This window comes from Colobus angolensis, unplaced genomic scaffold, assembly GCF_000951035.1.
Source record: "Colobus angolensis palliatus isolate OR3802 unplaced genomic scaffold, Cang.pa_1.0 Scaffold17, whole genome shotgun sequence".
NCBI classification, from domain to species: Eukaryota; Metazoa; Chordata; class Mammalia; order Primates; family Cercopithecidae; genus Colobus; species Colobus angolensis.
The window spans coordinates 873,009-897,702 of NW_012114821.1; the positions used below are offsets into that span (position 1 = coordinate 873,009).

The 24,694-nt window shown below is 55.9% G+C and overlaps 1 protein-coding gene across 2 annotated transcripts in view; it reads right to left on the minus strand.

Moving 5' to 3' along the window:
* MROH1 (maestro heat-like repeat family member 1) overlaps positions 1 to 24,694 on the minus strand; it is a 124,765-nt gene that overhangs the window by 10,130 nt on the left and 89,941 nt on the right. The window contains exons 15-33 of one of the 2 annotated variants that reach the window (XM_011938033.1): positions 17,695 to 17,802; positions 17,379 to 17,523; positions 17,216 to 17,256; positions 16,824 to 16,965; positions 16,446 to 16,498; positions 15,928 to 16,035; positions 15,487 to 15,606; positions 15,077 to 15,199; positions 14,081 to 14,227; positions 13,972 to 13,998; positions 12,992 to 13,114; positions 12,675 to 12,754; positions 12,204 to 12,318; positions 12,000 to 12,095; positions 11,274 to 11,378; positions 9,097 to 9,232; positions 8,854 to 8,966; positions 7,472 to 7,624; positions 1,042 to 1,196 (exon numbers count right to left, since the gene is read on the minus strand). In XM_011938033.1, coding sequence (XP_011793423.1) covers positions 1,042 to 1,196; positions 7,472 to 7,624; positions 8,854 to 8,966; positions 9,097 to 9,232; positions 11,274 to 11,378; positions 12,000 to 12,095; positions 12,204 to 12,318; positions 12,675 to 12,754; positions 12,992 to 13,114; positions 13,972 to 13,998; positions 14,081 to 14,227; positions 15,077 to 15,199; positions 15,487 to 15,606; positions 15,928 to 16,035; positions 16,446 to 16,498; positions 16,824 to 16,965; positions 17,216 to 17,256; positions 17,379 to 17,523; positions 17,695 to 17,802 — 2,090 coding nt within the window. The remainder of the gene's footprint in view (positions 1 to 1,041; positions 1,197 to 7,471; positions 7,625 to 8,853; positions 8,967 to 9,096; positions 9,233 to 11,273; positions 11,379 to 11,999; positions 12,096 to 12,203; positions 12,319 to 12,674; positions 12,755 to 12,991; positions 13,115 to 13,971; positions 13,999 to 14,080; positions 14,228 to 15,076; positions 15,200 to 15,486; positions 15,607 to 15,927; positions 16,036 to 16,445; positions 16,499 to 16,823; positions 16,966 to 17,215; positions 17,257 to 17,378; positions 17,524 to 17,694; positions 17,803 to 24,694) is intronic. The other variant, XM_011938034.1, reaches the window with a different exon arrangement.

Sequence of the window (24,694 nt, forward strand, 5' to 3'; positions counted from 1 at the left end):
ATCTGAAAAAGGGCAAGAAAGAAGATTTTTAAAAAACAAAATGCGTAACAAAGAGGCAAAGATTTGACAGTGGATTTAAACTCACTCTATCTGTAACAAAATGCGGCTATTTACCATACAAAAGGTTTAAAACAAACACACAGAAAGGTCAACAGCACCAGGAAAGAGCAGGGCCACCAGACAAGTGCACCTCTGAGCAGAAGGTGCCTGCGGGTCCCCCCTGCCAGGAGGAAGTGGGCACTGCAGCTTGGATGCACTTAATGGGAGGGCCTCAGAGCACATGAAAAAAAAGCAAAGCTGACAGGCTAAAGAGCCAGGTGCAAGGAAACCTGTGTCCCCACGGCAGCCTCGTGCCCCCACCTGCCAGGGGAAGGGTCACTCTGCCTTGCCCAGTATGGAGTCTCCAGGAGGTCACAGGCAGCCAGGTACCCCTGGGCCAGCAGACCCATGCTCTGGAGGCCTCAGCGAGGAAGGGGGACCCCAGTGAGCTGGCGGGTGGTACACACACCCTGCCCTTTGCTGGGAGCTGGGAGGTGTGAGTTTGGGAAGACATAGTGATGTATGCTACAGACAGGGTTGTCCGTGGGCTCCTGAGGGGCTCAAATCAGGCAGTTCCTGGGGTCTGCTCACAGGCAGTAGTGGACGCCCTGCAGAGGACAAGGCTTGGGGCAGCTGGAACCAAGATGCGGGGTGAGGGGCAGCCTCCAGTGTCTGCTGGAGCCTGGGGCTGACAGAGCAGCCAGGCAGTTTCGCGGCCTTAGAGGAGGGCAGAAACAGCAGCTTCCCCGTGGGGGTGCTGTGCAAGGCCCACTGGGGCCAGTGAGGATCCCGAGATGCCTAAAGAGGAGCGGTCCCCATGGGTACCTGAGAGACTGGGGCCTGTCTCCATGTCACTTTCTGTCCCACGTGGCCTAGAGCCATGGGAACTCATGCAGAAAGCTGGGGTACAGAGCCGAGGTGCAGAAAGCCAGGGCCCAGAGGCGGGTGGAGGGCTTGGGGAGCAGCAGAGGAACCCCTAAGCCTGGAGTCTGGGCTAGGTACCTGTCCAAGGGCAGGGGGCTGCCCAAGAGGCTGGACACCACGGCCGCACAGTGCTGGGTGGCCAGGAGGTACACGCTGTGCTGGGCAGCCGGCAGGATGTGCTCTCCCTGGGCCTCCTGAAGCTTGGAGCGCAGCACGCTCACGATCTCAGGCACCTGTAGGTGGGCAGGACACGGCGGTCAGGCCATGCGTGGGGGACAGCTGTGGGCACACCTATGCCAACCCAAGGGGGTGGGGCCGTGAGGGAGGCCCCATGAGACGCAGAGCTCTGTACTGCTGGTGCCAGCCTGAGGCAGGGCCGGGATCCCCCGTGGGCCACGGACAGCCCAGAAGCCAAGGAACTGGAGCCATGACCTGGATTCCTCTTGCAAAGTGGCTAGTGCCCTGGGAGGCAGAGGAAGTGCTGAGGACACATGTGGCCCAGAGGCCGGTGTGGAGCTGGGCAGGCAGCCAACAGAGCCAGCGGCCCCATGCCCTCACAGCATGCCTGCTGGGTCCAATTCTCAGGCTCCCCTGGCAGGCCCGCCAGAGGCAGGACCCACACAACTGCCAACTGCACCCATGCAGGAGTTAGGCTGGGAACCTGGGCGGACAGGGAGGAGACAGATTCCCAGACCGAGGCTGGAGCTGGGCCTGACATGGAAGGTTGGGACTTGCGGGGCTGTGAGGTTGCCACTGTCCTGCTGCTCCAGAAAGCAGGTGAATGGAACATGGGGGAACATGGGCAGGAGGATGCTGGCCCTGGGACCCCCAGGCCCACAAGTCCAGCAGCAGCACAGCATGTGAGCCTCACTCTGGGGGACGGCCATGTCATGAGGGGGCTCCCTGCCCATGGTGGGTACTGGCCCGGGAGTCTCCTCTCCAGCCTCAGCCATGGTGACCCCTACTGCCAAATGCCTGCTGCACAGCTAGAAAATACCACGATCCGGGGTGAAAACAAACGAAGCGGTGGGCCACGAGGTCAGGCTTGCCTCGCCCTGGAGGATGGCTGACAGACTGTGGGCTCCACCCACCCCAGCGTTCCTGGGCCACCGCTAGGGTCCTCCTTCCCAGCTGTGGCTGAGGGACCCGCCTGGGTAGCTGGAAGGGAAAAGGGGCTGGTTCAAAGCGCAACAGCAGGTCGAGCTGGAGGAGATTCTGACGGCAGAACCTTCCGGGCCGGGCCAGGCCACACCCACTCATGTGGTGAGGCCACGGCATGGCGTGGGGAGACACGGCTGGTGAGGGGTGCAGGAGCCATGCCCAGGGGAAGCTGCACAGGCACAGGCTGGTCCTTCCTGGTCACTGTCGCTCTCAAAGGAGCTGTAGACCTCTTAATGCCGCTTTCATTCCAAAACCTCCTGTGCGGAGCTGAGCGCCCAGCCCCTGCAGGAGCAGCGTGTTCTGATGACCTGTTTCTTTGCCTTTTTCTTCACCTGTGAGCCCCTTGTCCTAGCCCAGGCGCTTCCCTGACAAGACGGCTGCCAGGGCTGCGGACGCTGCCTGCCCGTTGGTTTCCTCCGCACTCCTGGCTTTTGGCAAGTTTTGACAGTGAGGAGGTGCTGAACTCCAAGCAAATATTTTTCCACACCAGGTCTTGCTCCTCAGCCCTCCAGGGAGTGACTCTCGCAGACAGGCTTGCTTCAAAGCCAAGACCAACCTGACACCCCGTGATGTTATCTGAGCTGCTGGGCTGTGCCACCTACACTGGCAGCTGACACAGCCTCTGCATTCTCCGGAGCACTGTGAGGGGCAATGACTCCCCTGCCGACGCGCAGCCTGGGTGACACCAGCGGGTGCCCAGAGCAACCACTCCCACCAGTTTACCAGTTACCGGTCCACTGGACCCGCCCACCTCCTTCCCATCCATGCTGGCATTTTATTTTTTCAGAAATCGGTTGCTTTGGTGATAGCTTTCCAGGTGTTTTGGAACACAGCTGTTCGTGGACATACACTCTGCTAACCGCACACATTTTTCCTCTTTCACTTCACTTTTTGCTTTTATGGATGTCAGCTCTTTTCCTGTGACTTGTCTCACAAGAGGTTTGTCTTGCTGTCTCAGTGGGTTTACTTATCTTCTCTAATATTTTCTTTACTTTTGCATATTTATTTCTTCAACAACTCGAACCCATTGGTGCACACGTACACTTGAATCTATGCTTTTTTTGAACTTCAGAAACAGCCCGGGTGTGCTGGGTTGTGGTGGAGGGCTTGCAGGGTGGGGGCAGTCCACAGTCACCTCTTAGCTGAGACTCCCCGAATGTGGGCCCTCACACCCAGTCCTGAGCAGGCTCCTGCTTCCGCAGACTGCTGGGCAAAATCCATGTGGTCCCAGGACGCAGCAGGGCAGCATTCCAGCTGCCCGCTGTGTGAGGCTCAGCTGCGCCCCACACCTTCTAGGCTATTCTGCCGGTCTCTGGATTGTGGCTCCTCCCTCAATGGTAAGCCCCTGTGCAGGGTCCTCTCCCTTCCTGTCATGCTTGGCCTGGGTCACTGAGACATAATTCAGAGCCCCAGGGCCCACCCACTCACTGTAAGTGCACAGTTCCAGGATTCCAGTGCACTCAGGATGTACAACCATCACCCCCAAAAGAAACCCCTCACAGCCTGGGCAACATGGCGAAACCCTGTCTCTAAGAAAAATACAAAAAATTAGCTGGGCGTGGTGGTGCACACCGGTAGTCCCAGCTGCTCGGGAGGCTGAGGCTGGAGGATCACCTGAGCCCAGGAGGTTGAGCCTGCAGTAAGCCATGATCACATCACAGCACTTCAGCCTGGGCAACAGAGTAAGACCCTGTCTCTCTCTCTCTCTCACACACACACACACACACACACACACCCCATCTCCATCAGCAGTCACTAATTTGCTCCCCAGCCCCTGGTCACCTCTATTCCACTGTCTGTCGCAACCGATTTGCCTGTCCTGGACACTTCGTGAAAATGGGCTCATGTGATTGTGGCTTTTAGTGTCTGCTTTTGTTGTTGTTGTTTGTTTTTGAGATGGAGTCTTCCTCTGTCCCTCAGGCTGGAGTCCAATGGCGCAATCTCAGCTCACAGCAACCTCTGCCTCCTGGGTTCAAGTGATTCTCTGGCCTCGGCCTCCTGAGTAGCTGGGATTACAGGCTCCTGCCACCATGTCCAGCTAATTTTTGCATTTTTAGTAGAGATGGGGTTTCACCATGTTGGTCAGGCTGGTCTTGAACACCCGACCTTGTGATCTGCCCGCCTCGGCCTCCCAAAGTGCTGGGATTACAGGCATGAGCCACCGCGCCTGGGCAGTGTCTGCTGCTTTCACTGAGCACGATGTTTTCAAGGTGCATCTGCCTCACAGCCTGTGTCAGGGCTTCATGCCCCTTTATGACCCAATAATATTCTGTCGTACGGATGGACCACATTTCCTCTACCCATTTGCAAAGTGATGGGCCCATGGGATGCTTCCCAGATGGCATGAGCGGTGCTGCTGGGAATGGGTCGCTGTGTGCTTCGTGCTCTGTTCTTAGGAAGATGCCTGGGCGGGACAGCTGGGTCACCTGGCAACTCTTGAGTTTGACCTTCCTGAGGTGGCAGCGCCACTTCCACCCCCACCTGTTTGTTTCATGTGGAATTTCCTCCTCTCCTGTCCCCTCCTTGGCCTCCCCCGCACGCCGCCTCAACCCTGGGAAGGCGGCCTCCTCCGTCGGACACGCCCGGCCTCAGGAGAGCCTGCTGTTCTCCGTCATGCCCTCTGCGCTCTCTACTTCATGGTCATCTCACACTGGGGGAGGACGCATGTCACCCCTAGGGCCACAGGTTCTGATCCAACGTCAGAGGAACTCAAAGCCCAAGCATCAGCCCCACCAGGGTCTCAGGGCGGGGAAGAACGCAGACGTTCGCCACGATGGCTGGGTGCATGACACTGGCGGCAGGTGTGCCTGCTGGGCTGGGCTGTAGGCCTGCTCAAAGCCTTAGCCAGGGGTCAGCAATGCCCCTGCCCAGCTGGGCTGTGGCGAGTGATGTGTATGCAAACCTGGGCTGGGAAGAAAACAGCTGGAAAAAGCAGCCCTCTCAGAGGCCAGCCACAGCCTCAGTGTGATCCAGCCACTCTACTTCTTGATATATCCCCAAGTGAACTGAAAGTAGGGACTTGAAGAGAAATTACACACCCACATTCAGGAGAATCTGCCCAAGTGTCCATGTACAGACACACTGAAAAGCACATGGCACATCCCACGCCGGGGCCGACCCCAGCACCCAGGCCGCCACCGCCAGCCCGGTCCATCCCACGCCGGGGCCGACCCCAGCACCCAGGCCGCCACCACCAGCCTGGTCCTTCTCTCACCATCTGCAACCCCAGCACCCAGGCCGCCACCACCAGCCTGGTCCTTCTCTCACCATCTGCACAGGTGGCCAGGGCACCTCACTACCCTCAGATCTGACCTGGGGCCCCACTGCCTGCACAATAAAACCCAAGCCTTCAAATGGCCAGCACTGAACCACCACCCTCTGGCCCCTTGTTCCTCCCAGGTCCCGATGCCAACATCTCTACCCTCAACCTCTTCCTCCTGCCATGCAGTAGCACTGGACTTGTCCTTCCAGAAACCACACCGTGTGCAGTCCTTGGCACGAGCCCTCCACCAACACTCTCTTTTTCTCCACTGCTGCATTCCTGTTCACGCCTCTCCAAGGAGCTATGTGCAGTATATGCACAGCCAATGGAGAAACTGTATCCAGGACATAGAAAGCACCCCTACCAGCTGGGCGTGGTGGCTCATGCCTATGATCCAGCACTTTGGGAGGCTGAGGTGGGTGGATCACCTGAGGTCAGGAGTTCAGAAGCAGCCTGGCCAACATGGTGAAACTCCATCTCAACTAAAAATACAAAAATTAGCTGGGCATGGTGGCGCACGCCTGTAATCCCAGCTACTCCGGAGGCTGAGGCAGCCTTGCTTGAATCCGGGAGGGGCAGAGGTTGCAATGAGCTGAGATCGTGTCACTTGCACTCCAGCCTGGGTGACAGAACAACACTTCGTCCAGGGGTTGCGGGGGCGGGGAAGCACTCCTACTAATCAAGAGGAAAAGCACAGGTGAAAGACTGGTATCCTGTCAAAGCGACACAGCTGAGTACCCAGTAAACATATAAACACGTGTTCACCTTCACCCATCACTGAGAAACACAGATGAAACTCTAGCATGAAGCCGCTGTAAACTCATTTGAAAAGAGTGGGAAACCCAGCGATAGGCAAGACAGTGGCACGCCAGAGCCAGCCGGCCTCCTGCGGGAGGGAGAGGGCCCCACCCAGGGACACTGGCTGGCAGCCCTGGGATACACACCAGGGCCTGGCCTTCAAGCCTTGTTGCTGTCGTGGGCCTATCCCCCGCTGCAGTGTGCCCTCAGCTCCAAAGGACCTGGACCCTGTGACAGCCCCAGCTGGGAACTGCCCAGGTGTTCACGGAGACAGACAGATGAACAAACGTGACACATTCGCAGCTCAGTGCAGGAAAGGGGCACGTGTAGTGACAACAGGGACAACCTCACACACATGTTCACACCAAGGGACCACAGGACGGGCACCGGCTTCCACGTATACAACATGCACACCAAGCCCCAGTGGTCTGCGCTGTGGGGCAGTGGTGGTGGCCCAAAGGGTGACAACTGGAGCTTGAGGGGAGGACGCAGGAGTGGGTAGGATCCTCCACTTGCAGGTGCCCGTGCAGCCTTCTGACACCCCACACTCCAATGCTTCACTTTAATACAGAGCTTGAGATTTCTGTCGTGCAGAGACTGGGTCCCCGGCCATGGGCCTCTCGAGGACTCATGAGCACCCACTCCAGCTGGCCCATGGGAGCCCTCTGGACCCAAAAAGATCTGAGAACAGGGATGTGCATTTCTGCTGTCGCGTCACAGGCATCTGTGCGGAGCGACTGTCTCTGCACGTTTGGCAACAACTGCACGGAGACTGCACAGTGAGAGGCGGCGGTGGGGCTGGGACGGCCCCAGACACGGGAGCAAAGGGAATGAGAATTGGGGCAGCACGAGAGCGTCCCGCGAGTGCCAGAACTTGGAATCCACGGCTGGGCAGCCTCCTGGGGACCCGGGGAGCCCTGTGTCCATGTCCACACCAGCAATGCAAGCAGGGGGCCCAACCAGGGCTCGGGGAACCATTAGCGCTTTCACCCGCCTTTCCATTTCCTTTTCCCCCCTTATTCTCTCAGCACTTGTTTTTGCCAGATTCTAACCCCCGTCTTCAAACATAAGAGAAAGATTTGTCCACAGGAGTCCTGCAGGGAGAGGGAGCAGAGCAGACCCGAGGAGGGCCGGGCAGGGTGGTCCAGGCCAGGCCAGGGCCAGCCTCACTGTTTTCTCCCGCGGTGCCACCTCTCCAAGAGCCTGCCGCCCCGCCCTTGCCTTGACGCCCCATCCCACCGCACCCCCTCCCACCTTCTCCTGGAGCCGCCGCCCGCCCCCTCCCACCTTCTCCTGGAGCACGCCGCCCCGCTCCTGCAGCAGGCAGTTGATCATGACGGTAGCTGCTCGGGAGCAGTTCTTTTCGGGGTCTCCCAGGGCCTCAAACATGGTTAGCAAGAGGCTGATGAGCTGGTCAGGTGGGAGGCGCTTGGCAATAATCTAGGAGGAAAGCGATGCCTGAGGTTCAGGAGGGAAGGGGGGCACCCCCAACACCACTTCTCCGCTCCGCGGCATCGCGTCTCAGGGGCTCGCGTTAGGGTGGGAGGCCACGCCCCTTCTCGCAGCCCCGCCCCAGCCGCCCCGCCCTGTGACTTCAATGAGCTCGCTGCACGGGGGTGGGGTCTCCTTCTCCAGAACCTGCCAGGGCCTGCTGGAGCCTGGGCGGGCTCCTGGAAGGAAGGTAGTGCCTGGGCAGCTGTAGGGCTGAGGTCACAGCACCCTCCTCGGGCTCCTTCTGACTAGTGAAGTGAGCTGGGAGCAGCCCTGTGGTGCAGTCGCCCTGGAGCTCTCTAAAACACGGGGTCAAGGGCAGATAGGCCTTGGCTCACACCTGTGATCCCAGCACCAGAAAGGGCCCTCGTGACCTACCCCTCCTTCCTTTGCAGGAGACACAGGCTCTGGACCTGGAAGGCCTTTCCTAAGCACCAAATGGAGACAGGCAGGGTTCCAGCTTGGGGACCCACATGAGAGCACGGAGGGAGGGGCAGCTTTCTTATCCCCTTGGAGGGACTTTTTCCCCCCCTGAAATGCAATACTTTAATAATACTCAAGTTTGTGTTCTAACATGCTGAGCCTCAGAGTGGACCTGGCAGGCATGGGTCGTGGGGGGTGGGGGACGCAGTGCCCAGGGCCATCATCCTCCCTTCAGATGGCAGTGGACAAAGCACCGTGACCAGCTGGAACCAAAGGCAGGGCCTGCCCCTGGCCCCTTGGCAAGAGGGCTAGAGCCCACTGCACCCTGCAGGCGATGACCCTAGCCCCCCACGTGGCTCTTGGGTAGGCTTTGGGGACAACACCACACAGGGCAGCCGCTGGAAAATGCAGAAACCTGCATTTTCACGAGAGCAGGCCAGGGTGTCAATGGCAGGCAGAGGGCGGCTGGGCCTCATGGCACCCCATTCCCTCCTTGGCCTCTGCCAGGTCTCAAGACAAACAGCACCTTCCCCTCGTATGGACTGCACTGCCCCAGCATAGGCGGGTGTGGGTGATGGGGCCAGTGCAGGGCAGCGCCAGCAACTAATGCAAACACCCAGGCCCTGCCCCGTGCCCACTGGCCGTACAGAGTGGCACTTACAGAGGCTAGGGGAGGCCAGGTGCTGCCTCGGAAGTCCCTGTTAGCCCCAGACAGTGCCAGCCTGCCTTCCGGCCGCGGAGCTCCCAGCTGGTACCTGGCCTATGCTGTGGCAGGTGTGGAAGAGAATGGTGGGGTCAGGGTGCGTGAGGCCATCCTTGAGGCTGAGGAGCCGCTCCGCCACGTCATCGCGGTAGTCCCGGGAGAAGCCTGAAAGGCGGCAGGAACGAGCAGTCCGGCTCAGGCCCTCCCTGGCGGTCCCGCAGCCTGGACTCTGCACCTCATCCCTCCCGGCACCCCTGAACGGCCACCGGCCCCCGCACTCCTGATGAGGGCTCACCCTCATAGCCGAGCTGGAGGTAGAGCAGGGAGTAGACGCAGTCGACGGCCTCCTGGCGAGTGGCAGGCCACAGGTCCGCGCACCGTGGGGAGAAGAGGCCAACGAGAAGGCCCAGGTTGTGGAAGGGCACCAGGGCCTGGAGGAGGAGATGCCTGGGCTATTGGAATGCTGGGGATGAGTGGATGCCACCTATGCCACCTGCACCCAGAGGAGGGCTGGAGTGTGGCCAGGAGTGTTGCTGGTGTCCACGAAGCCCTGGGCCCTCACTGTGGCCAACACAGCCCCCAGTGAGTTCCTCCCTCCCCTCCCGCTGCAGCATGGGCGCTGCTCAGCTCAACTCTGACCACACCTCATCTACACCAGGGCCACACAGGCTCCCAGGCTGGGCCCCTACAAGAAGGAAGGCCAGGTCACGCCGACATGGGCACACAGGCATGTGCAGGCAGACGGACAACTGGGGTGAGGAGGGGGCCCACATGGGAGGAGTGCACGGGCTCTGCCAATTTGGGTGAGGGGCAGGACTGTACAAGACCCCCTCACACCCTGACTGGTCCTGGTCCTTCCTTCCAGAGCCTTTCTGCTCTCCTCAGTCCTGCCCCTCCCATGCTCCTATAGTCAAACACCTTCCTTCTACTTCCACACCTCCTCTCCAGCAGATGCACCTGTCCCCCTCCCACCACCTGGCTCCCTTCTCAGCCCCCTACATGCGAGGCCTTCCTGGGAGGTGCTCCCACCCTGCCCTTGCACAGGATCCTGGGCTCAGAAGCTCCTATCAGATGGAAACCTGGTATCTGCTTGGGCGCCGCTAAAACTCCTCATCCCCAAAATCACCACTGATGAGAAAGAATTTCAAGTCAGAAGGGAAAGGCTGGAATGTGAGAGAAAGACTGCAGGTGACCAGCCACTGTTCTCAGGCTAGGCATCCATCACACCATGCACCAAGGTAAGCTTCAGCCAGACCAGGGTTATGTGATGAGCAGGCCATGAAAGCATGAGGTGGGAAGAGCCCTGAACACACAAGATTTGGCCATATAAAGAATGAAACTTTTGGTTTCGGCTGGGCGCGGTCGCTCATGCCTATAACCCCAGCATTTTGGGAGGCTGAGGCAGGCAGATCACTTGAGGTCAGGAGTTCAAGACCAGCCTGGCCAACATGATGAAACCCCGTCTCTACTAAAAATACACAAATTAGCTGGGAGTGGTGGTGGGCACCTGTAATCCCAGCTACTCGGGAGGCTGGAGCAGGAGAATTGCTTAAATCCAGGAGGCGGAGGTTGCTGTGAGCCAAGATTGCGCCACTGCACTCCAGCCTGGGTGAGAGCAAGAGACTTGGTCTCAAAAAAGAAAGAAAGGAAGGAAAGGAAGGAAAGGAGGGAGGGAGGGAGGGAGGGAGGCAGGGAGGGAGAGAAAGAAAAGAAAAGAAAAGGAGAAAGTTAGTTTTGGTGCATTAACAAAAGGCCAGGTGCAGTGGCTCATGTCTGTAACCCCAACATCTGTAATCCCAGCACTTTGGGAGGCAGAGACAGGAGGATGACTTGAGCCCAAGAGTTCAAGACCAGCCTGGGCAATGTAGCAAGACCCCATCTCTACAAAAAAAAAGAAAATTAGTTGGGTGTGGTGGCATGCACTGTAGTCTCAGCTACTCGGGAGGCCAAGGTGGGACGATCACTTGAGTTCAGGACTTCCAGGCTGCAGTGAGCTGTGTTTGCACCATTGCCCTCCAGCCTGGGCAACAGAGTGAGACCCTGTCTCAGGGTAAAAAAGAGAGAGAGAGAAAAGAAAGCCTAGAATAATCCTGATGGATGACAAAAAGATATTTAGCAAAATCTAGTATCTGTTCCTGATAAAAGTTTTCATTAAAACAAACAGATGCTTGTGGAACATGATAAAAAAAAATATTGTCAACCAAATCAAGCACTGCGCTGAACAGTGAAGCCCTGGAGACCAGAGGTGCACGTTCCTCCCGGCTAATGGTGGGCCCCTGATGACAACGGACTCTACTCTGAGCAGCCATCCCTGACAACTCCTGGCCCTGACAGGCCCTCAATCCACGTCTCAAGGAAGAGGACTGTGGCCTGAGCTGGGGTGGCGGCCAGAGGAAGCCAGGAAGGCAGATCACACTCCGGGTCATGAGTGCCACAGGCAGCAGCATCCGGGCCGGGGACCCAGGTACTCACGCTGACACGCAGCTGCTCCAGGAAGTGGCGCAGCAGGAGGGCGCTCAGGCCCAGGGCCCGCGCCCGCTCGTGACCTCTTGGGGACTTGATCCACGGGCTCAGGTGCTGAGGAAGAGGAGGCTTCACACAGGTACTGCTCAGAGGGCAGCCCTGGGAGCAGGAGCCTTGTGCATCGTGGGCCAGCTCAGTGTCCCTGCCAGGCCATCCTTCCCGGGCTACAGGAGGCCAAGCCAGGGACCCAGAGTGGTGCCAGCCTCAGGCCACCATAGCTCCTCTGGCCCTGCCACTCTGTCCTCCAGTCTGGTCACAGACACAACCCAGCCCAAGTGGAGCCGGGGCCAGCCGGGGCTGTGGAAGCACAGGGTGGAGGCCGCCCTGGTCCTAGAAAAACACACTGGGCACGGGGGCCAGCCCTACCCTCGCCCAGCGCAGCGCCACCCTGGTCGCGGCCCCCAGTCGGGAGCCATGGGTACCTGTGGGCCCCTCCATCTCCGTGCCATGCAGTGGTGGGAGAGGACAGGCTCCAGAGGTCCCACCTGGGCCAGGGCCTCCCCATCTGCTTGCCGGCCCAGATGGGAGGGGGTGCACCTGCCTGTTCATAAACCACCCCCAACTGTAGAGAGCACCACACTGTCCCCAGGGCGCCCCCATGCAGAGAGAGGCCAGCAGCCAGGTGGAGTGCCCTCTGTGCCCCCACCCCATCCCCATGACAGTCCCCCTGCACACCTCAATCATCATCTGCAGGCCTTGGGGGGTCATGTTCCGCTGCAGGAGGCTCGTCAGCAGACCCTCAAGGGCGTGCAGTGTCTCCAGATACAGGGACTGGAAGGAGAGCCAGGCCGTGCGGCCCCACCAGTGACCCTGCGGCCTACAGCGACCTTCCTGCCGCTCTCATGGGTGTGAACACCGGCAAGGGAAACATGGGGATACCTTCTGGCAGCCTCCGTCCTCCTCCTTGGGCTCAGGCAGCAGGGCCATGACGCTGTGCAGGCAGCCACGGATCACATCCGCCTGGGCCTGCTCGTCCAGCGCCGGCTCCACAGAGCTGAGTGAGAGGCAAGTTAAGGGCCCCAGACAATGATCCTGAGGCTGAGGCCCAGACACCCAGCAACCCAGGCCTGTGCAGGCAGCACAGCCTCTGCCATGTTTACTCTGCTCCAGACCACGGCAGCACCCCACGCAGCACACGCACACACACACACGGCATGCACACACGCGCACAGACGTGCACACGCGCACACACACGCATACACACACGTGCTCACGCACGCACACACACGCCCATAGGCGCATGCACACGCGCACGCACACATGCAGGCACACACGCACACACAGGCACGCACACATACACACACGCACACACGCAGATGCACGGACCTGTGCAGAGGCAGGAAAGGATACACCAAGTAAGTGCAGGTGAGCATGGCTTTCTTCCGAATAGGTGTCCTCAGGGAGTCTGGGGGCTCTGCCCTGATGAACTCCTGGGTGAGGCAGGTGCATGACTCAGCCCTTGGAGGAAACCCCAGCCCTCCTCCCTGGTCAAGCTCCGTCCCCCAGCCTAAGTGACACGAGGGGCCCGAGGAGCAGAGCCCCATCTGTCCCTACATGGCCCCTCCCATGTTCCCAGGCTGTCTTCATGTTATCACCCCAATCCCCACCTCTGGCCTCAGTCTCCCAGGAACCTGCCTGAGGACCCACCAGGCCACAGCCATGCTCACCATCATCTGTGCCACCAGCTCTGCTTTCCGGGTGAAGTGGAAGGAGCCAGCTTGGGTGCTGCTGCAGATGGCGCGGCTGACCATGCACACACTCTGGACGAGGCACAGCTTCAAGGCTGGGTCCTGCAGGGGCACAGGGCTACAGGAGACGCCCACACCCGCCCTCCAGGGCTGAACCCACACACACCCCCGTTTCTTTCCTCCGAAGCCAGACGTGCTGCGCTCTGCTCTCACAGGAGCTCTCCAGTCAGCTCTCTTGCTTATCAGAGTCCGTGTGGAAGAAGCAGGGGGGCCACCCAGGGGTTCCCCCGTGTCACACTCCAGAGAAGACAGGCCACAGAGCAGACGCTGTGTGGTGTGACCAGAGGGCTCCCCACAGCAGGAGGCGAGTCCTCCGGGGACCGCTAAAGGGCTGGGAAAAGAACCTCTGAGAACAGCCCTGCCCTCCCAGCCACTGCAGGAGAACCAGAGGGCCTGTTCTTCAAGGAGGGCTGACTGTCCCGAGAGGGGCTTGTCAGGTTAGTGCCAGGGAGGCCAGAAGGGAAACTTGTTAGTGAGGCTGGGGTGAGGCCTTGGGGGCCAGTGGAGCCTCCACTGCCACTTCCACTGGCTTTGGGCCTTGTTCCCTCTCCTAGGTGGTCACTGGGGTCCAGGGGAGGTACAGCCCCCACGAGCACTGGGGAGCAGAGCCAGAGGAGGTTCCAGCTGTCCTGGGATGGGTGGGGCTGGCTGAACTCCCTGGGGGGCGACAGCCCACGACCCGGCCCCTTGGAGGCACAGACGCCTCTCTTCTTCCCACTGCTGTCCAGGGCCCAGGCCAGGGCAGGAGCCCTGGTGATGGGCTCGAATGCCCCGTGGGGACTGAGATCAGGAAGCCCCAGCAAGCTCCCCCGCCGGCCTCTGCCCATGAAGCTCAACCCGCCCAGAGGAGAGCTGAGAGGGGAGAAGCCAGTCCAGCACTTAATTCCTACACACTGTACCTTGGTTTCTACCTTTACTCCCAGAACCTGAACAACAAAAAGTGAAATGAATTAAGATGTGAGTCCCCAGCAGCCCCAGCTCCCCTGGCAGCCCCACTGCGATGCCCACCTTGGTGTTGAAGTGCTGGCAGATGTTCCGGAGGATGTCTGACTCCACTTTGGCCAGCAACAGCTCCTGGGGGGCCCGGGCTGCCACGTGCCCGTAGCACAGGACCAGAGCACTCTTCACCTTCTCTACCTCGTTCTCGCTTCGATCCTGAGAGGTCAGAGGAAACAGCGGGACTTCAGTTACACAATTACACTCCCCGACGGGAATCCTTGGCCTCAGAAACTCCTGAAGTCCTCCCAGAAGAAGGGCCAGAGCCAGTCAGTGACAGCAGAGGTGTGCCCCTGCCGTGGCCAGAGCCAGTGACAGCAGAGGTGTGCCCCAGCTGTGCAGGGCACCACCTGAATCTGGGGAGGGGGAGAGCCTCTTTGAAAGGGGCAGGAGTACAGGCAGCCAGCCAGGCGTGGGCCCACTGGGTACCGAGTAGCAGAGGGCCGAGGGTCAAGGTAGCGTGGCCACGTGTGAGAGTCAGGCAGGAGGCAGCCGAGAAGAGCTCGAGGCCCCATCCTTGCTGCACTGCAGATCAGCCTCGATCCACACAGCAAGGGCTGGGAAGCCCTGCGTGCTTGGTCCCACCCTGAGATGCTGTAACTGGGACAGTTACGGGAGAAAGAAAATAGAGGGACCACGGCTGGGATGGGGGCCTGCGGTAGAGGCCCACTCCTTCCTTAAACCAGGCTCAGCCTCCGCCAGCACAGCCGGTGGCTTTGGCGAGAACGCAGAATCTGCTGGCCACCAGGGGGCAGAGCCCCTCTCATCACCCACGCCTGGCAGAGACACGGCCCTGGCCACAGCTACGTTTGCCTCGGGGAGGCCACTCTGCGTCCCTCCCCACTGGGAACGCCCACGCACAGGCCCCACCCATGGAAGGAATGCAGGAGCAAAAATTGCTCCAGGGACGCAACCAGCTTCCTGCCCCACTCCAGCCTGCAGGGCACCCCCGAGCCTCAAACTTGTGGATAGACAGCTGTCCCCAGCCCTGCACGGTGTCAGCCTAACCTTAAAAATGTTGAGAATGCCGATGGATTTTCTGAAGACCTCTGACCTCACGAAGTCCTCCAGCTGGGCCAGCGTGTCCTCGAGGTGGGAGATGGCACAGATCCCGAAGCAGCAGGCGAGGCCCTGGGGGGCAAGACACTTACCCCAGGCAGGGGAGGGCACACGCTGCCACACACGCACACACACGGTCACGCGTGGACACGGGCACACCCACATGTACACACATGCGCACACTTGCATACACATCAACAGGCCGCGCAGACACCCTCTGTGCATATACGCACACCACACGTGTACGCACACGTGCACACGCAGGCATGCGGCCTGGCCGGCTGCCTCGGAGAACAGCAGGTGGCCACCGACCTCCAGCCCTAGGATGTCTGGGGCTTCTGCAGGGACAGTGGCCCCACCTCACGTTCTGCCTCCTCCTGGTATCTGGCTGTTTCCAGCAGCTCTTGAAGGTGCTTCCTCACCACCTCCTTACTTGAAGCAGCACCCAGGGTGGTTCCTATGCATTTGTACAGGAAGTTCTGAAACAAAACCAGAGAACGAGAACATGGCTATGCCTGACTCCTGAGTACAGGGAGACCCAGCGCTGCCACGGGGCTGCCCCTGGGGTGCACCTCCTGCCCACAAGCTGATGAGAACTGCAGGGTGAGTCCAGGGCAACATCTGAGGAGTAAGAGGTGGGGCCGGTGGGCTCTCGCACCTCCTGGCCCTCAGCCACCACGGGGAGGCTCTGCCAGGCCACCAGGGCCACGGGAGACAGGGCCCAGACAGCAAGTGACAGACACGAGACCCAGGAACTCAGAGCCCAAGTACCACACCGAGAACGCCAGCAGGTGCCCCACCTTCTCCTGGGGTGCCTCATCATAGCAGGGCAGCTGCCTGCACAGCTCCAGGCTCAGCTGGCAGATCCACGTGTTGTCAGAAACGATGGCCAGGGTGTCTCGCAGGAACTGCAGGCCAAGACACCACTGAGAGGCCGGGAGCCCGACCCCTCACAGGGCTGGCTGGAGCCTGGGCACATCCCCATATGCTGTGGCTGCAGGGGCTGCAGGCCGCCTTCCAGCAGAGGCCGGGGGAGGCAGAGCCAACCCTCAGGGGACAGCCATGCCGCAGTTGGCTCACCAGGCAGGGCGAGAGGAGGACCCCGCGCTTGAGGCTGCGGCTGCGAGAGGCCGGTGCCATGTCACAGGAAGGCTGCGGGGGTCTTCAGCCTTGACGCTGCCTGCTCCTTGGCTCCCCAGCCACACCATGAGGTGAGGTTGAGGCAGGCGGCCCAGCCTCTGCCACCCCAGCACCCCCCAGGCCAGACAACACCTTAAGGCCCAGGATGGGCCCTGCCCCGACCACCCCCAGCCCTCACCATCAGCAGCTTCTCCTCCCACTCCTCCTGTGGCAGGGTCTCTTCCGTGTGCTCTGAAATGACAGCCGCGCAGGCCAGTGGGGTTCAGAGCCCAGCACCTGCCCTGGAGCTGGGGATGCTCAGCACAGACAGGCCTCACCGCCCCCTGCCCCCCACCTGCTCCCAGGAAGCACCCTGCGGGAGTGCTTTTCAAGTCCCAGGTCAACTGGGGCCTTTCTTGGACCACAGGGGAAGACTGCTTTTTCCAATTACACAACCCTAGTCCCCACTGGCCACCCTAGTGCCACCTGGCAAAGGTGGGGTCAGAGCTAGCATCTCCCTCCCCTGAGACCTGCCCTCCCCACAGGGCTATGCACCCCATCCGGACCCCGGGCTCACCATCCAGGTACCCCAGCAGCAGCGGGACAGTCGTCTCCCAATGCTGACCCAGCAAAGGGTGAATGTTAGGGTGCAGAACACTGAGGAGACGCAGCGCCGCCACCCCACGTCCGTCCCCCAGGTAGGGGCTGGAAGACACAACCTGAAGAGAGGCAGCATGGAGCCGGGTCTGAGCAGGGAGCACTGGCCGTGCCCACAAACTGCACCTGCAGGGCCACAGCACCCGACGGGGGGCCTGGCTCTTCCTGAAGCTGGGCCACCCACATAGAGAAAAACCACGCCTGAGCCCTGACTGCAGCTGCCCACTGAGAAGGTAACCCCTTCCAAGCCTGGGTGGAGCACAGGGACACAGAGTGGGGCACCCGGGCACGCTGTGAAAGGGCAAGGCTCACCAACAGTCTTGCAGTTACAGCATAGGGAGACGGGAGGCTCGCTGGAGATGAGAGGTGGAAATAGTCAGTGGGGGCTGCCTGTAGCCCTGGGGTGGGGGTCAGGAAGTGGAGGATGGGGAAGTGGGGACAGGAGCGGGGAGGTGGGGTACGGCGCGGCGCGCACCATGGGCGTCATACTGGATGAGGAAGGCGTCCGCCCCGGCCTCCTGCCTCTTCTGCGCCAGATGCACGAGGCTCCTGCAGAGCGGAGTCAGGGCCCTGGTGAAGCGCACAGGAGTGAGGAATTGGAGCAGGTACGGCCAGAGGACCTGGGGGAGTAGAGGGCCTGGTCTGCATCCACCCAGAGGGAGGTCCCATGCAGACAGGGCCCTGCCAGAGCTCCGAGGTGGAGACAGACTCTTTGCTGGGCCTGAGCACCCTGGGCCACTGCCCTGGAGAGCTCTGTTGTCACCAGGCAGGGACGGGTGCCGTGCACTCACGTGACTCATCCTGTCCACGGTGGTGCTGACCAGGTAGAGGGTGCGCACGCTGACGGCCCGCACACTGTCGGCTTTGGGGTCCTTGCTGCTGGGGCCTGGCTTCTCAGGCTGGAGGAAGGCAAAAGGCAAAGGTGTGCGTGGGCGGCCATGGTTCTGGGCCTGAGGACACAGCCTGCCGGAAGCAGGGCAGACCCTGGGCCTCGCTGCGGGACACAGACCTGTGCACGACCTGCCACAGACAGAAAAGGCACTCTCCGCTAAGATCACCCAAGAAAGCAGGCTCACCTGCCTCAGTTCTCATCTCCAAAACAAACAAAACCTTGAGCATTTGCTAAGCTAGTGACTCCATTAAAAAATAACTGCTCATGACGTTGCAATGCCTGCAGGGGAGGAAAGGGATAGCCTCTGTGGGAACATAAACCATGTCAGAAAACCTGGTTCCCACCAAGACACCACCCAGCCTCGGCAGCCACAGTGGGCTGGATGCCTGCCGTCCTCTCTGTACGCTCAGCTCCCCGGCAGGCGTCCCTGCAAGAAGACGACTTCTGTTTCCCACACGTTCCATCCAGGTTTTGAAATACCAAAGAGTAAAAGCTCAACGACAAAGCGACATATTTGGAAAAATGGCAACAGTGCAGGGACTTCTAATCCCTCTCTTTCAGAAGCCAAAAGTCACACAGAAAAAAAAAATAGTGGTATTTAGGCCTTGAACTTCCATTTTTACAGTAGGCTCTAAAAATACAGATAGAACTTTATACCAAACATGCACAAACCACTTTGAAATCCTGACCATTAGGCTAAAAATAATACTGCAACCAACACTTAAAAGCAGAAATCAACCTCACCAGATTCAATATAACGATAAATCCACAACAACCATGAAAACCTATCAACCTGGAGATTTTAAAGATCATAAAAGAATCATTTGGGTTAACAAAGAAACCAAATAGAAATTGCAAAATACCCAGTAACGAACATTGAGGACATACTGCAACTCCGCCAGAAACACGAACCTGAGAACCTGAGGACAGACCGGGGCAATGCTTACGTGAAACAATGCCCCCAGAGCACCACGACGGGGAAGTGAGGAGACAAGAACAAGGAAAATCCCAGAGACAGGGTGTGAAAAAGTATAACCGTGAAGTAAAGAATTCAATTCAGGAAACAAATAATGTAACGATTCACTGAGGAAGAAATTACTGACTTGGAAGAACAGGCTGCCGAAGGCTTCAAGGAAGAAGAAATTTAAGAAGAATGGAAAAAGAAAAAGCTGAAAGAGGTGAAGACAGCAGTGCTAGCCTTTGGATAACGCACACACCAGAGTCAGTGAGACACAAAAACAGGGGCAAGAAATACTCAAGAAATAAAGGAGCGAGCTTCCCAGAAACAAGAGACCAGTGGTTCACGGAAGGGACTGCAGAGCGGAGGCGTGGGCAGCCCCAGGTGAGTTGGGACGCCATCCTGCGCCAGAAAGGGCAGTGGGGCCTCAGGACGGGGGCCTGTGTGCTCCAAGGGGTGCTACTGACCAAGTGTGGGACAGCTGGAACACCAAGGCCAGCAACAGGGACTGCGCATGGACCCCTGCGTCAAACAGCAAACCACTAGTCCACACGGAGAGAGATGCATGCACATAAGAATAGCAGAGGCTTTGTCACAACAGAGTCCAAAGAATCAAGTACAGCAATATCACTGGAGTTAGAAACCATCCACGGATGATAAAAACAATTGACGTTGACTAAGCATTTATTTATTCATTCATTTATTTTGAGATGGAGTCTCGCTTTGTCGCCCAGGCTGGAGTGCAGTGGGGTGATCTTGGCTCACTGCAACCTCCGCCTCCCGGGTTCAAGCAATTCTCCTGCCTCAGCCTCCCGAGTAGCTGGGATTACAGGTGCCCGCCACCATATCCGGCTAGTTTTTTGGTATTTTTAGTAGAGATGGGGTTTCACCATGTTGGCCAGGCTGGTCTTGAACACCTGACCTCAAGTGATCCACCCGCCTCAGCCTCCCAAAGTGCTGGGATTACAGGCATGAACCACGGCACCGGGCCTGATGCTGATTAATCACAAGAAGATGTTTACTTAATCCCAAAGATCTCCCTACAAACTACTTGTTTATTACAAGGCAGAAATAGCAACTTTCCAGTGCAGAAACCGAGCACAGACGAGTAAGCAGAACTAACAAGATCAACACTGAAACAAACCAACACGAGGACCCCCGATATGACACATTGGTGGGGACACACCAAACTCCACGAGATTCCTCCCAAAACTGCATCACCTGGGTTAAATCACGAGGAAACACCATCATACTTGAGCTATTCAACAAAATAACTGGTCTTGATTCTTTGAAAGCATCCAGGTCGTCAAACACAAGGGCAGGAGGCTAACAGGGCACTGCAGTCACACACTGTATGTGTCTGGGCTGTACCCTGTGCCAGAAAGCAGCTAAAGGGACAGAACTGAGATGACCAAGGAAGTGCATGGATCAGGTGACATTATGGCCTCCATGTTGAATTTCCTGATTGCAACATCTGGAATATGGTTGTGCAGAACAAGGTCCTTATTCTTAGGAAACAAACCAGGCATTCAGTAGTCAGTGATAAAGGGACATAATGTCTCAAATTTTCTCTCAAATGAGTTGGAAAAAAATTGTGCATGTATATACCTGTGTGTATACAAATTACACAAATATCATACAAAGGCATAAGAAAAGCATACACCATGATCTCTTATAAATATAGACATGAAAATCCTCAACAAAATACCAGCAAACTGAAAATAACAATGTATAAAAATGATTGTACACCATGACCAAGAATGCGAGTTTAACATCTGAAAATCACCTAATGAAATATACCATATCACTAAAATAAAGAAACAAAAATGACAAGCTCATTTTAGACACAGTAAAAAGCACATCAAATCTAGTACTTCTTCATGATAAAAACATTCGGCAAAGCAGGACTAGAAAGTGGTATCCGTGACCTGATGAAGGCCCACAGCAGGAATCATACCTGATGGTGCCGGCCTAAATGCTTCTACACAAAGAGAAGGAACAAGACAAGGGTGCCTGCTTGCACCAATTTTATTCAACAGTATTGGACGTTCTAGCTGGGGCAGTTAAGCAAGAAAATTAAAAGGCATCCAGGTTGAAAAAAAGAAGTAAAACTATAGTTGTAGATGACACAATCCTTACAGAAAATCCTAAGAAATCCAATAAAAACTATTATAACTAATAAGCAAGTTCAACAAGGATACAGTATACAAGATCAATATGAAAGGATAACTGTAGGCCGGGCACAGTGGCTCATGCCTGTAATCCTAGCACTTTGGGAGGCCGAGATGGGCAGATTGCCTGAGCTCACGAGTTCGAGACCAGCCTGGCCAACATGGTGAAACCCTGTCTCTACTAAAATACAAAAACAAATCAGCTGGGCATGGTGGCGGGCGCCTATAATCCCAGCTACACAGGAGGCTGAGGCATGAGAACTGCTCGAACCCGGGAGGCAGAGGTCACAGGGAGCTGAGACTGTGCCATTGCACTCCAGCCTGGGCAACAAAGTGAAACTCTGTCTCAAAAAAAAAAAAAGAAAGAATAATTGTATTTCTATACAGTAGCAAAGAATAAACTGAAAATGAAATTAAGAAAATAATTCAGACCGGGTGCAGTGGCTCACATCTGTGGTCCCAGCACTTAAGGAGGCCAAGGCGGGTAGATGGCTTGAGGTCAGGAGTTCAAGACCAGCCTGGTCAACATGGTGAAACCCCATCTCTACCAAAAAAAGAAAAAACAAACAAAAAAACCCCCAAAATTAGCCAGGCATGGTGGTGGGCGCCTGTAATCCCAGCTACTCAGGAGGCTGAGACAGGAGAATTGCTTGAACTCGGGAAGTGGAGATTGCAATGAGCCGAGATTGTGCCACTGTACTCCAGCCTGGGAGACACAGCAAGACTCTTATCTAAAAAAAAAAAGAAAAGAAAAAGAAAAGAATTCCATTTACAATAGCATCAAAAAGAATAAAATATTTATGAATAAATCTAAGAAAAGAAGTGCAAAACTTATACTTTGAAAACTACAAAACATTAAAATAAAGACCTAAAAATGTAGAAATAGGCCGGGGGCGGTGGCTCAAGCCTGTAATCCCAGCACTTTGGGAGGCCGAGACGGGCGGATCACGAGGTCAGGAGATGAGGACCATCCTGGCTAACACAGTGAAACCCCATCTCTACTAAAAAATACAAAAAACTAGCCGGGCGACGTGGCGGGCGCCTGTAGTCCCAGCTACTCGGGAGGCTGAGGCAGGAGAATGGCGTGAACCCGGGAGGCGGGGCTTGCAGTGAGTTGAGATCCGACCATTGCACTCCAGCCTGGGCGGCAGAGCGAGACTCCGTCTCAAAAAAAAAAAAAAAAAAAAAATGTAGAAATACCTCCCATGTTCAGAGATACAAAGATTTTGATATTGTTAAGATGGAACTACTCCCCAAACAGATATACAGATTCAGTGCCATCCCTGTAAAAATTCCGGGTGACTGCTGTGCAAGAATTGACAAGCTGATCCTAAAACAAATTCACACGGGAATTCAAGGGACCCAAAATAGCCAAAATGATCTTGAAAAAGAACAAAGTTAGAGAACTTGTACTTCCCAATTTCAGAATTTTCTACAAAGCAACAATGTTCACAGCAGCATTATTCACAGGAGCCAGAAGGTGGCAGCACCCCAAGTGTCCAGGAAGGGACGAAAGGGTAAGCACTACGCCGTCTCCACACACTGACTGTTGAGCCCTGAAGGAGGGAAATTCTGGCAGGGCTACACCATGGGAGAACGTTTAGGTCCTTATGCCGAGTGGGAGAAGCCAGACACAAAAGGACAAACGCTGTTTGCGTCCACGTACACGAAGTACCTTGAGTGGTGAAATTCATAAAGGTAAATGGTGGGGTGCAGGAGCTGAGCAGGAGGGAATGGGAGTTAGCATTTAATGCGGACAGTTTCTGTTTGGGAACATGGACGAGCTCTGGAGCTGGAAGATGGTGATGGCTGCACAACAATGCGAATGTGCTTAATGTCGCTGAAGTGTGCACTTAAAATGGGTTGAGACAGTCAAGTTTATGTTATTTTACCATAATAAAAATGGTTTGCTAAAAAAGCAATCATGGCCAGGTGCTGTGGCTCTTGCCTATAATCCCAGCCCTTTGGGAGGCCAAGGCAGAAAGATTGCTTGAGCCCAGGAGTTCTAGACCGGCCTGGGCAACACAGAGAGGCCCCATCCCTACAACAACACAACTTGAAATTAGCCAGGTGTGGTGGTGGTGCCCACCTGTGGTCCCAGCTATTTGGGGGACTGAGGCAGGAGGATGCTTGAGCCTGGGAGGTTGAGGCTGCAGTAAGCCATGATTGCATCACTATACTCCAACCTGGGTAACAAAGCAAGACCCTGTCTCATAAAAAAAAAAATTAAACGAAACACTCAATATAATCTACCATACTAACAGTCAAAAGAAGAAAAAATACATAATTTCACCAATAGATGCACAAAACTGTTTCAATTTTGACATCAATCCATAAAATCCATAATAAAGTCTCAGAAAACTAGAAATAGAAAGGAGTTTCTTCAAGCTGATAAAGGGCATCAATGAAAACCTGTTATAGGCGGGAGCAAAAACAGTGGCTCTCATGGAGACAGACAGTAAGTAGGCTGGTGGTTACCAGAGGCTGGGAAGGGTAGAAGGTGGGGGTATGAAGAGGGGCTGATTAATGGGTACAAATATATATTCAGAAAAAAGACCTAGTATCCTATAGATCAGTAGGATGACTATAGTTTACCCTACTATAGATTATAGATTATAGTATAATCTATTGTACATTTCCAAATCGTTAGAAAGGAATAATTAGAATGCTTCTAGCATAAAGAAAAAACCAACATGCAAGGTGGTGGATATCCCAGTTTCCCTGATTTGATCTTTACACATAATATGAATGTATTAAATTATCATATGTACCCCAAGTATACGGACATCTATTATGTGTCTATAAAAACAAGCAAGCAAGCCCATTCGGGCGTGACCTTGTTTCACTGAGCTCTGCTTTACTGGACATCACAGGTGCTGCATTTTAACGAAGTGGAAGGTCTGGGGCAGCCCTGTGTCCAGCAAGTCTATGGCGCCTTTTTCAACAGCATGTGCTTGGTGTGTGTCTCTGTGTCACATTTTGCTAATTCTTGGAATATTTCAAACTGTTTCATTAATATTATATCTGTGATGGTGATTTGTGATTAGAGATCTCTGATGTTACTATCATAATTGTTTTGGGGTGCTATGAACTGCAATATATAAAACTGCAAGCTTAAGCAATGAATGCTGGGTGTCCTGACCCACTGACCAGCCACTCCCCACCTCTCTCCCTCTGCTAGGGTCTCCCTGCTCCCTGAAACACAACAATGTTGAAATGAGTCCAATTAAAACCCTACAATCGCCTCCATGTGTTCATGTGAGAGGAAGAGCCCCACATCTCTCACTTTAAATCAAAGGCCAGAATTGATTAAGCTTAGTGAGGAAGGCATGTCAAAAGCTGAAACAGGCTGAAGGCCAGACCTCTTGTGCTAGTCAGTCATGTCATGAATACAAAGGAAAAGCTCTTGAAGGAAATTAAGTGTTACTCCAGTGAACACACGAATGATAAAACAAAACAGCCTTATTGCTGACATTGAGAAAGTCTGAATGGTCTGCACAGAAAATCAGATCAGCCAAACATTCCCTTAAGCCAAAGCTTAATCCAGAGCAACTCTCTTCAACTCTGTGAAGGCTGAGAGCGGTCAGGAAGCTGCAAAAGAAAAAGCTGCAAGAGAAAAGCTGGAAGCTGGCAGAAGCTGGTTCCTGAGGGTTAAGGAAAGAAGTCATCTCCATAACAAAAATACCAAGGTGCAGCAGAAACTGCTGATGGAGAAACTGCAACAAGTTGTCCAGGAGATTAGCAAAGAGCATTATTATTATTATTATTAT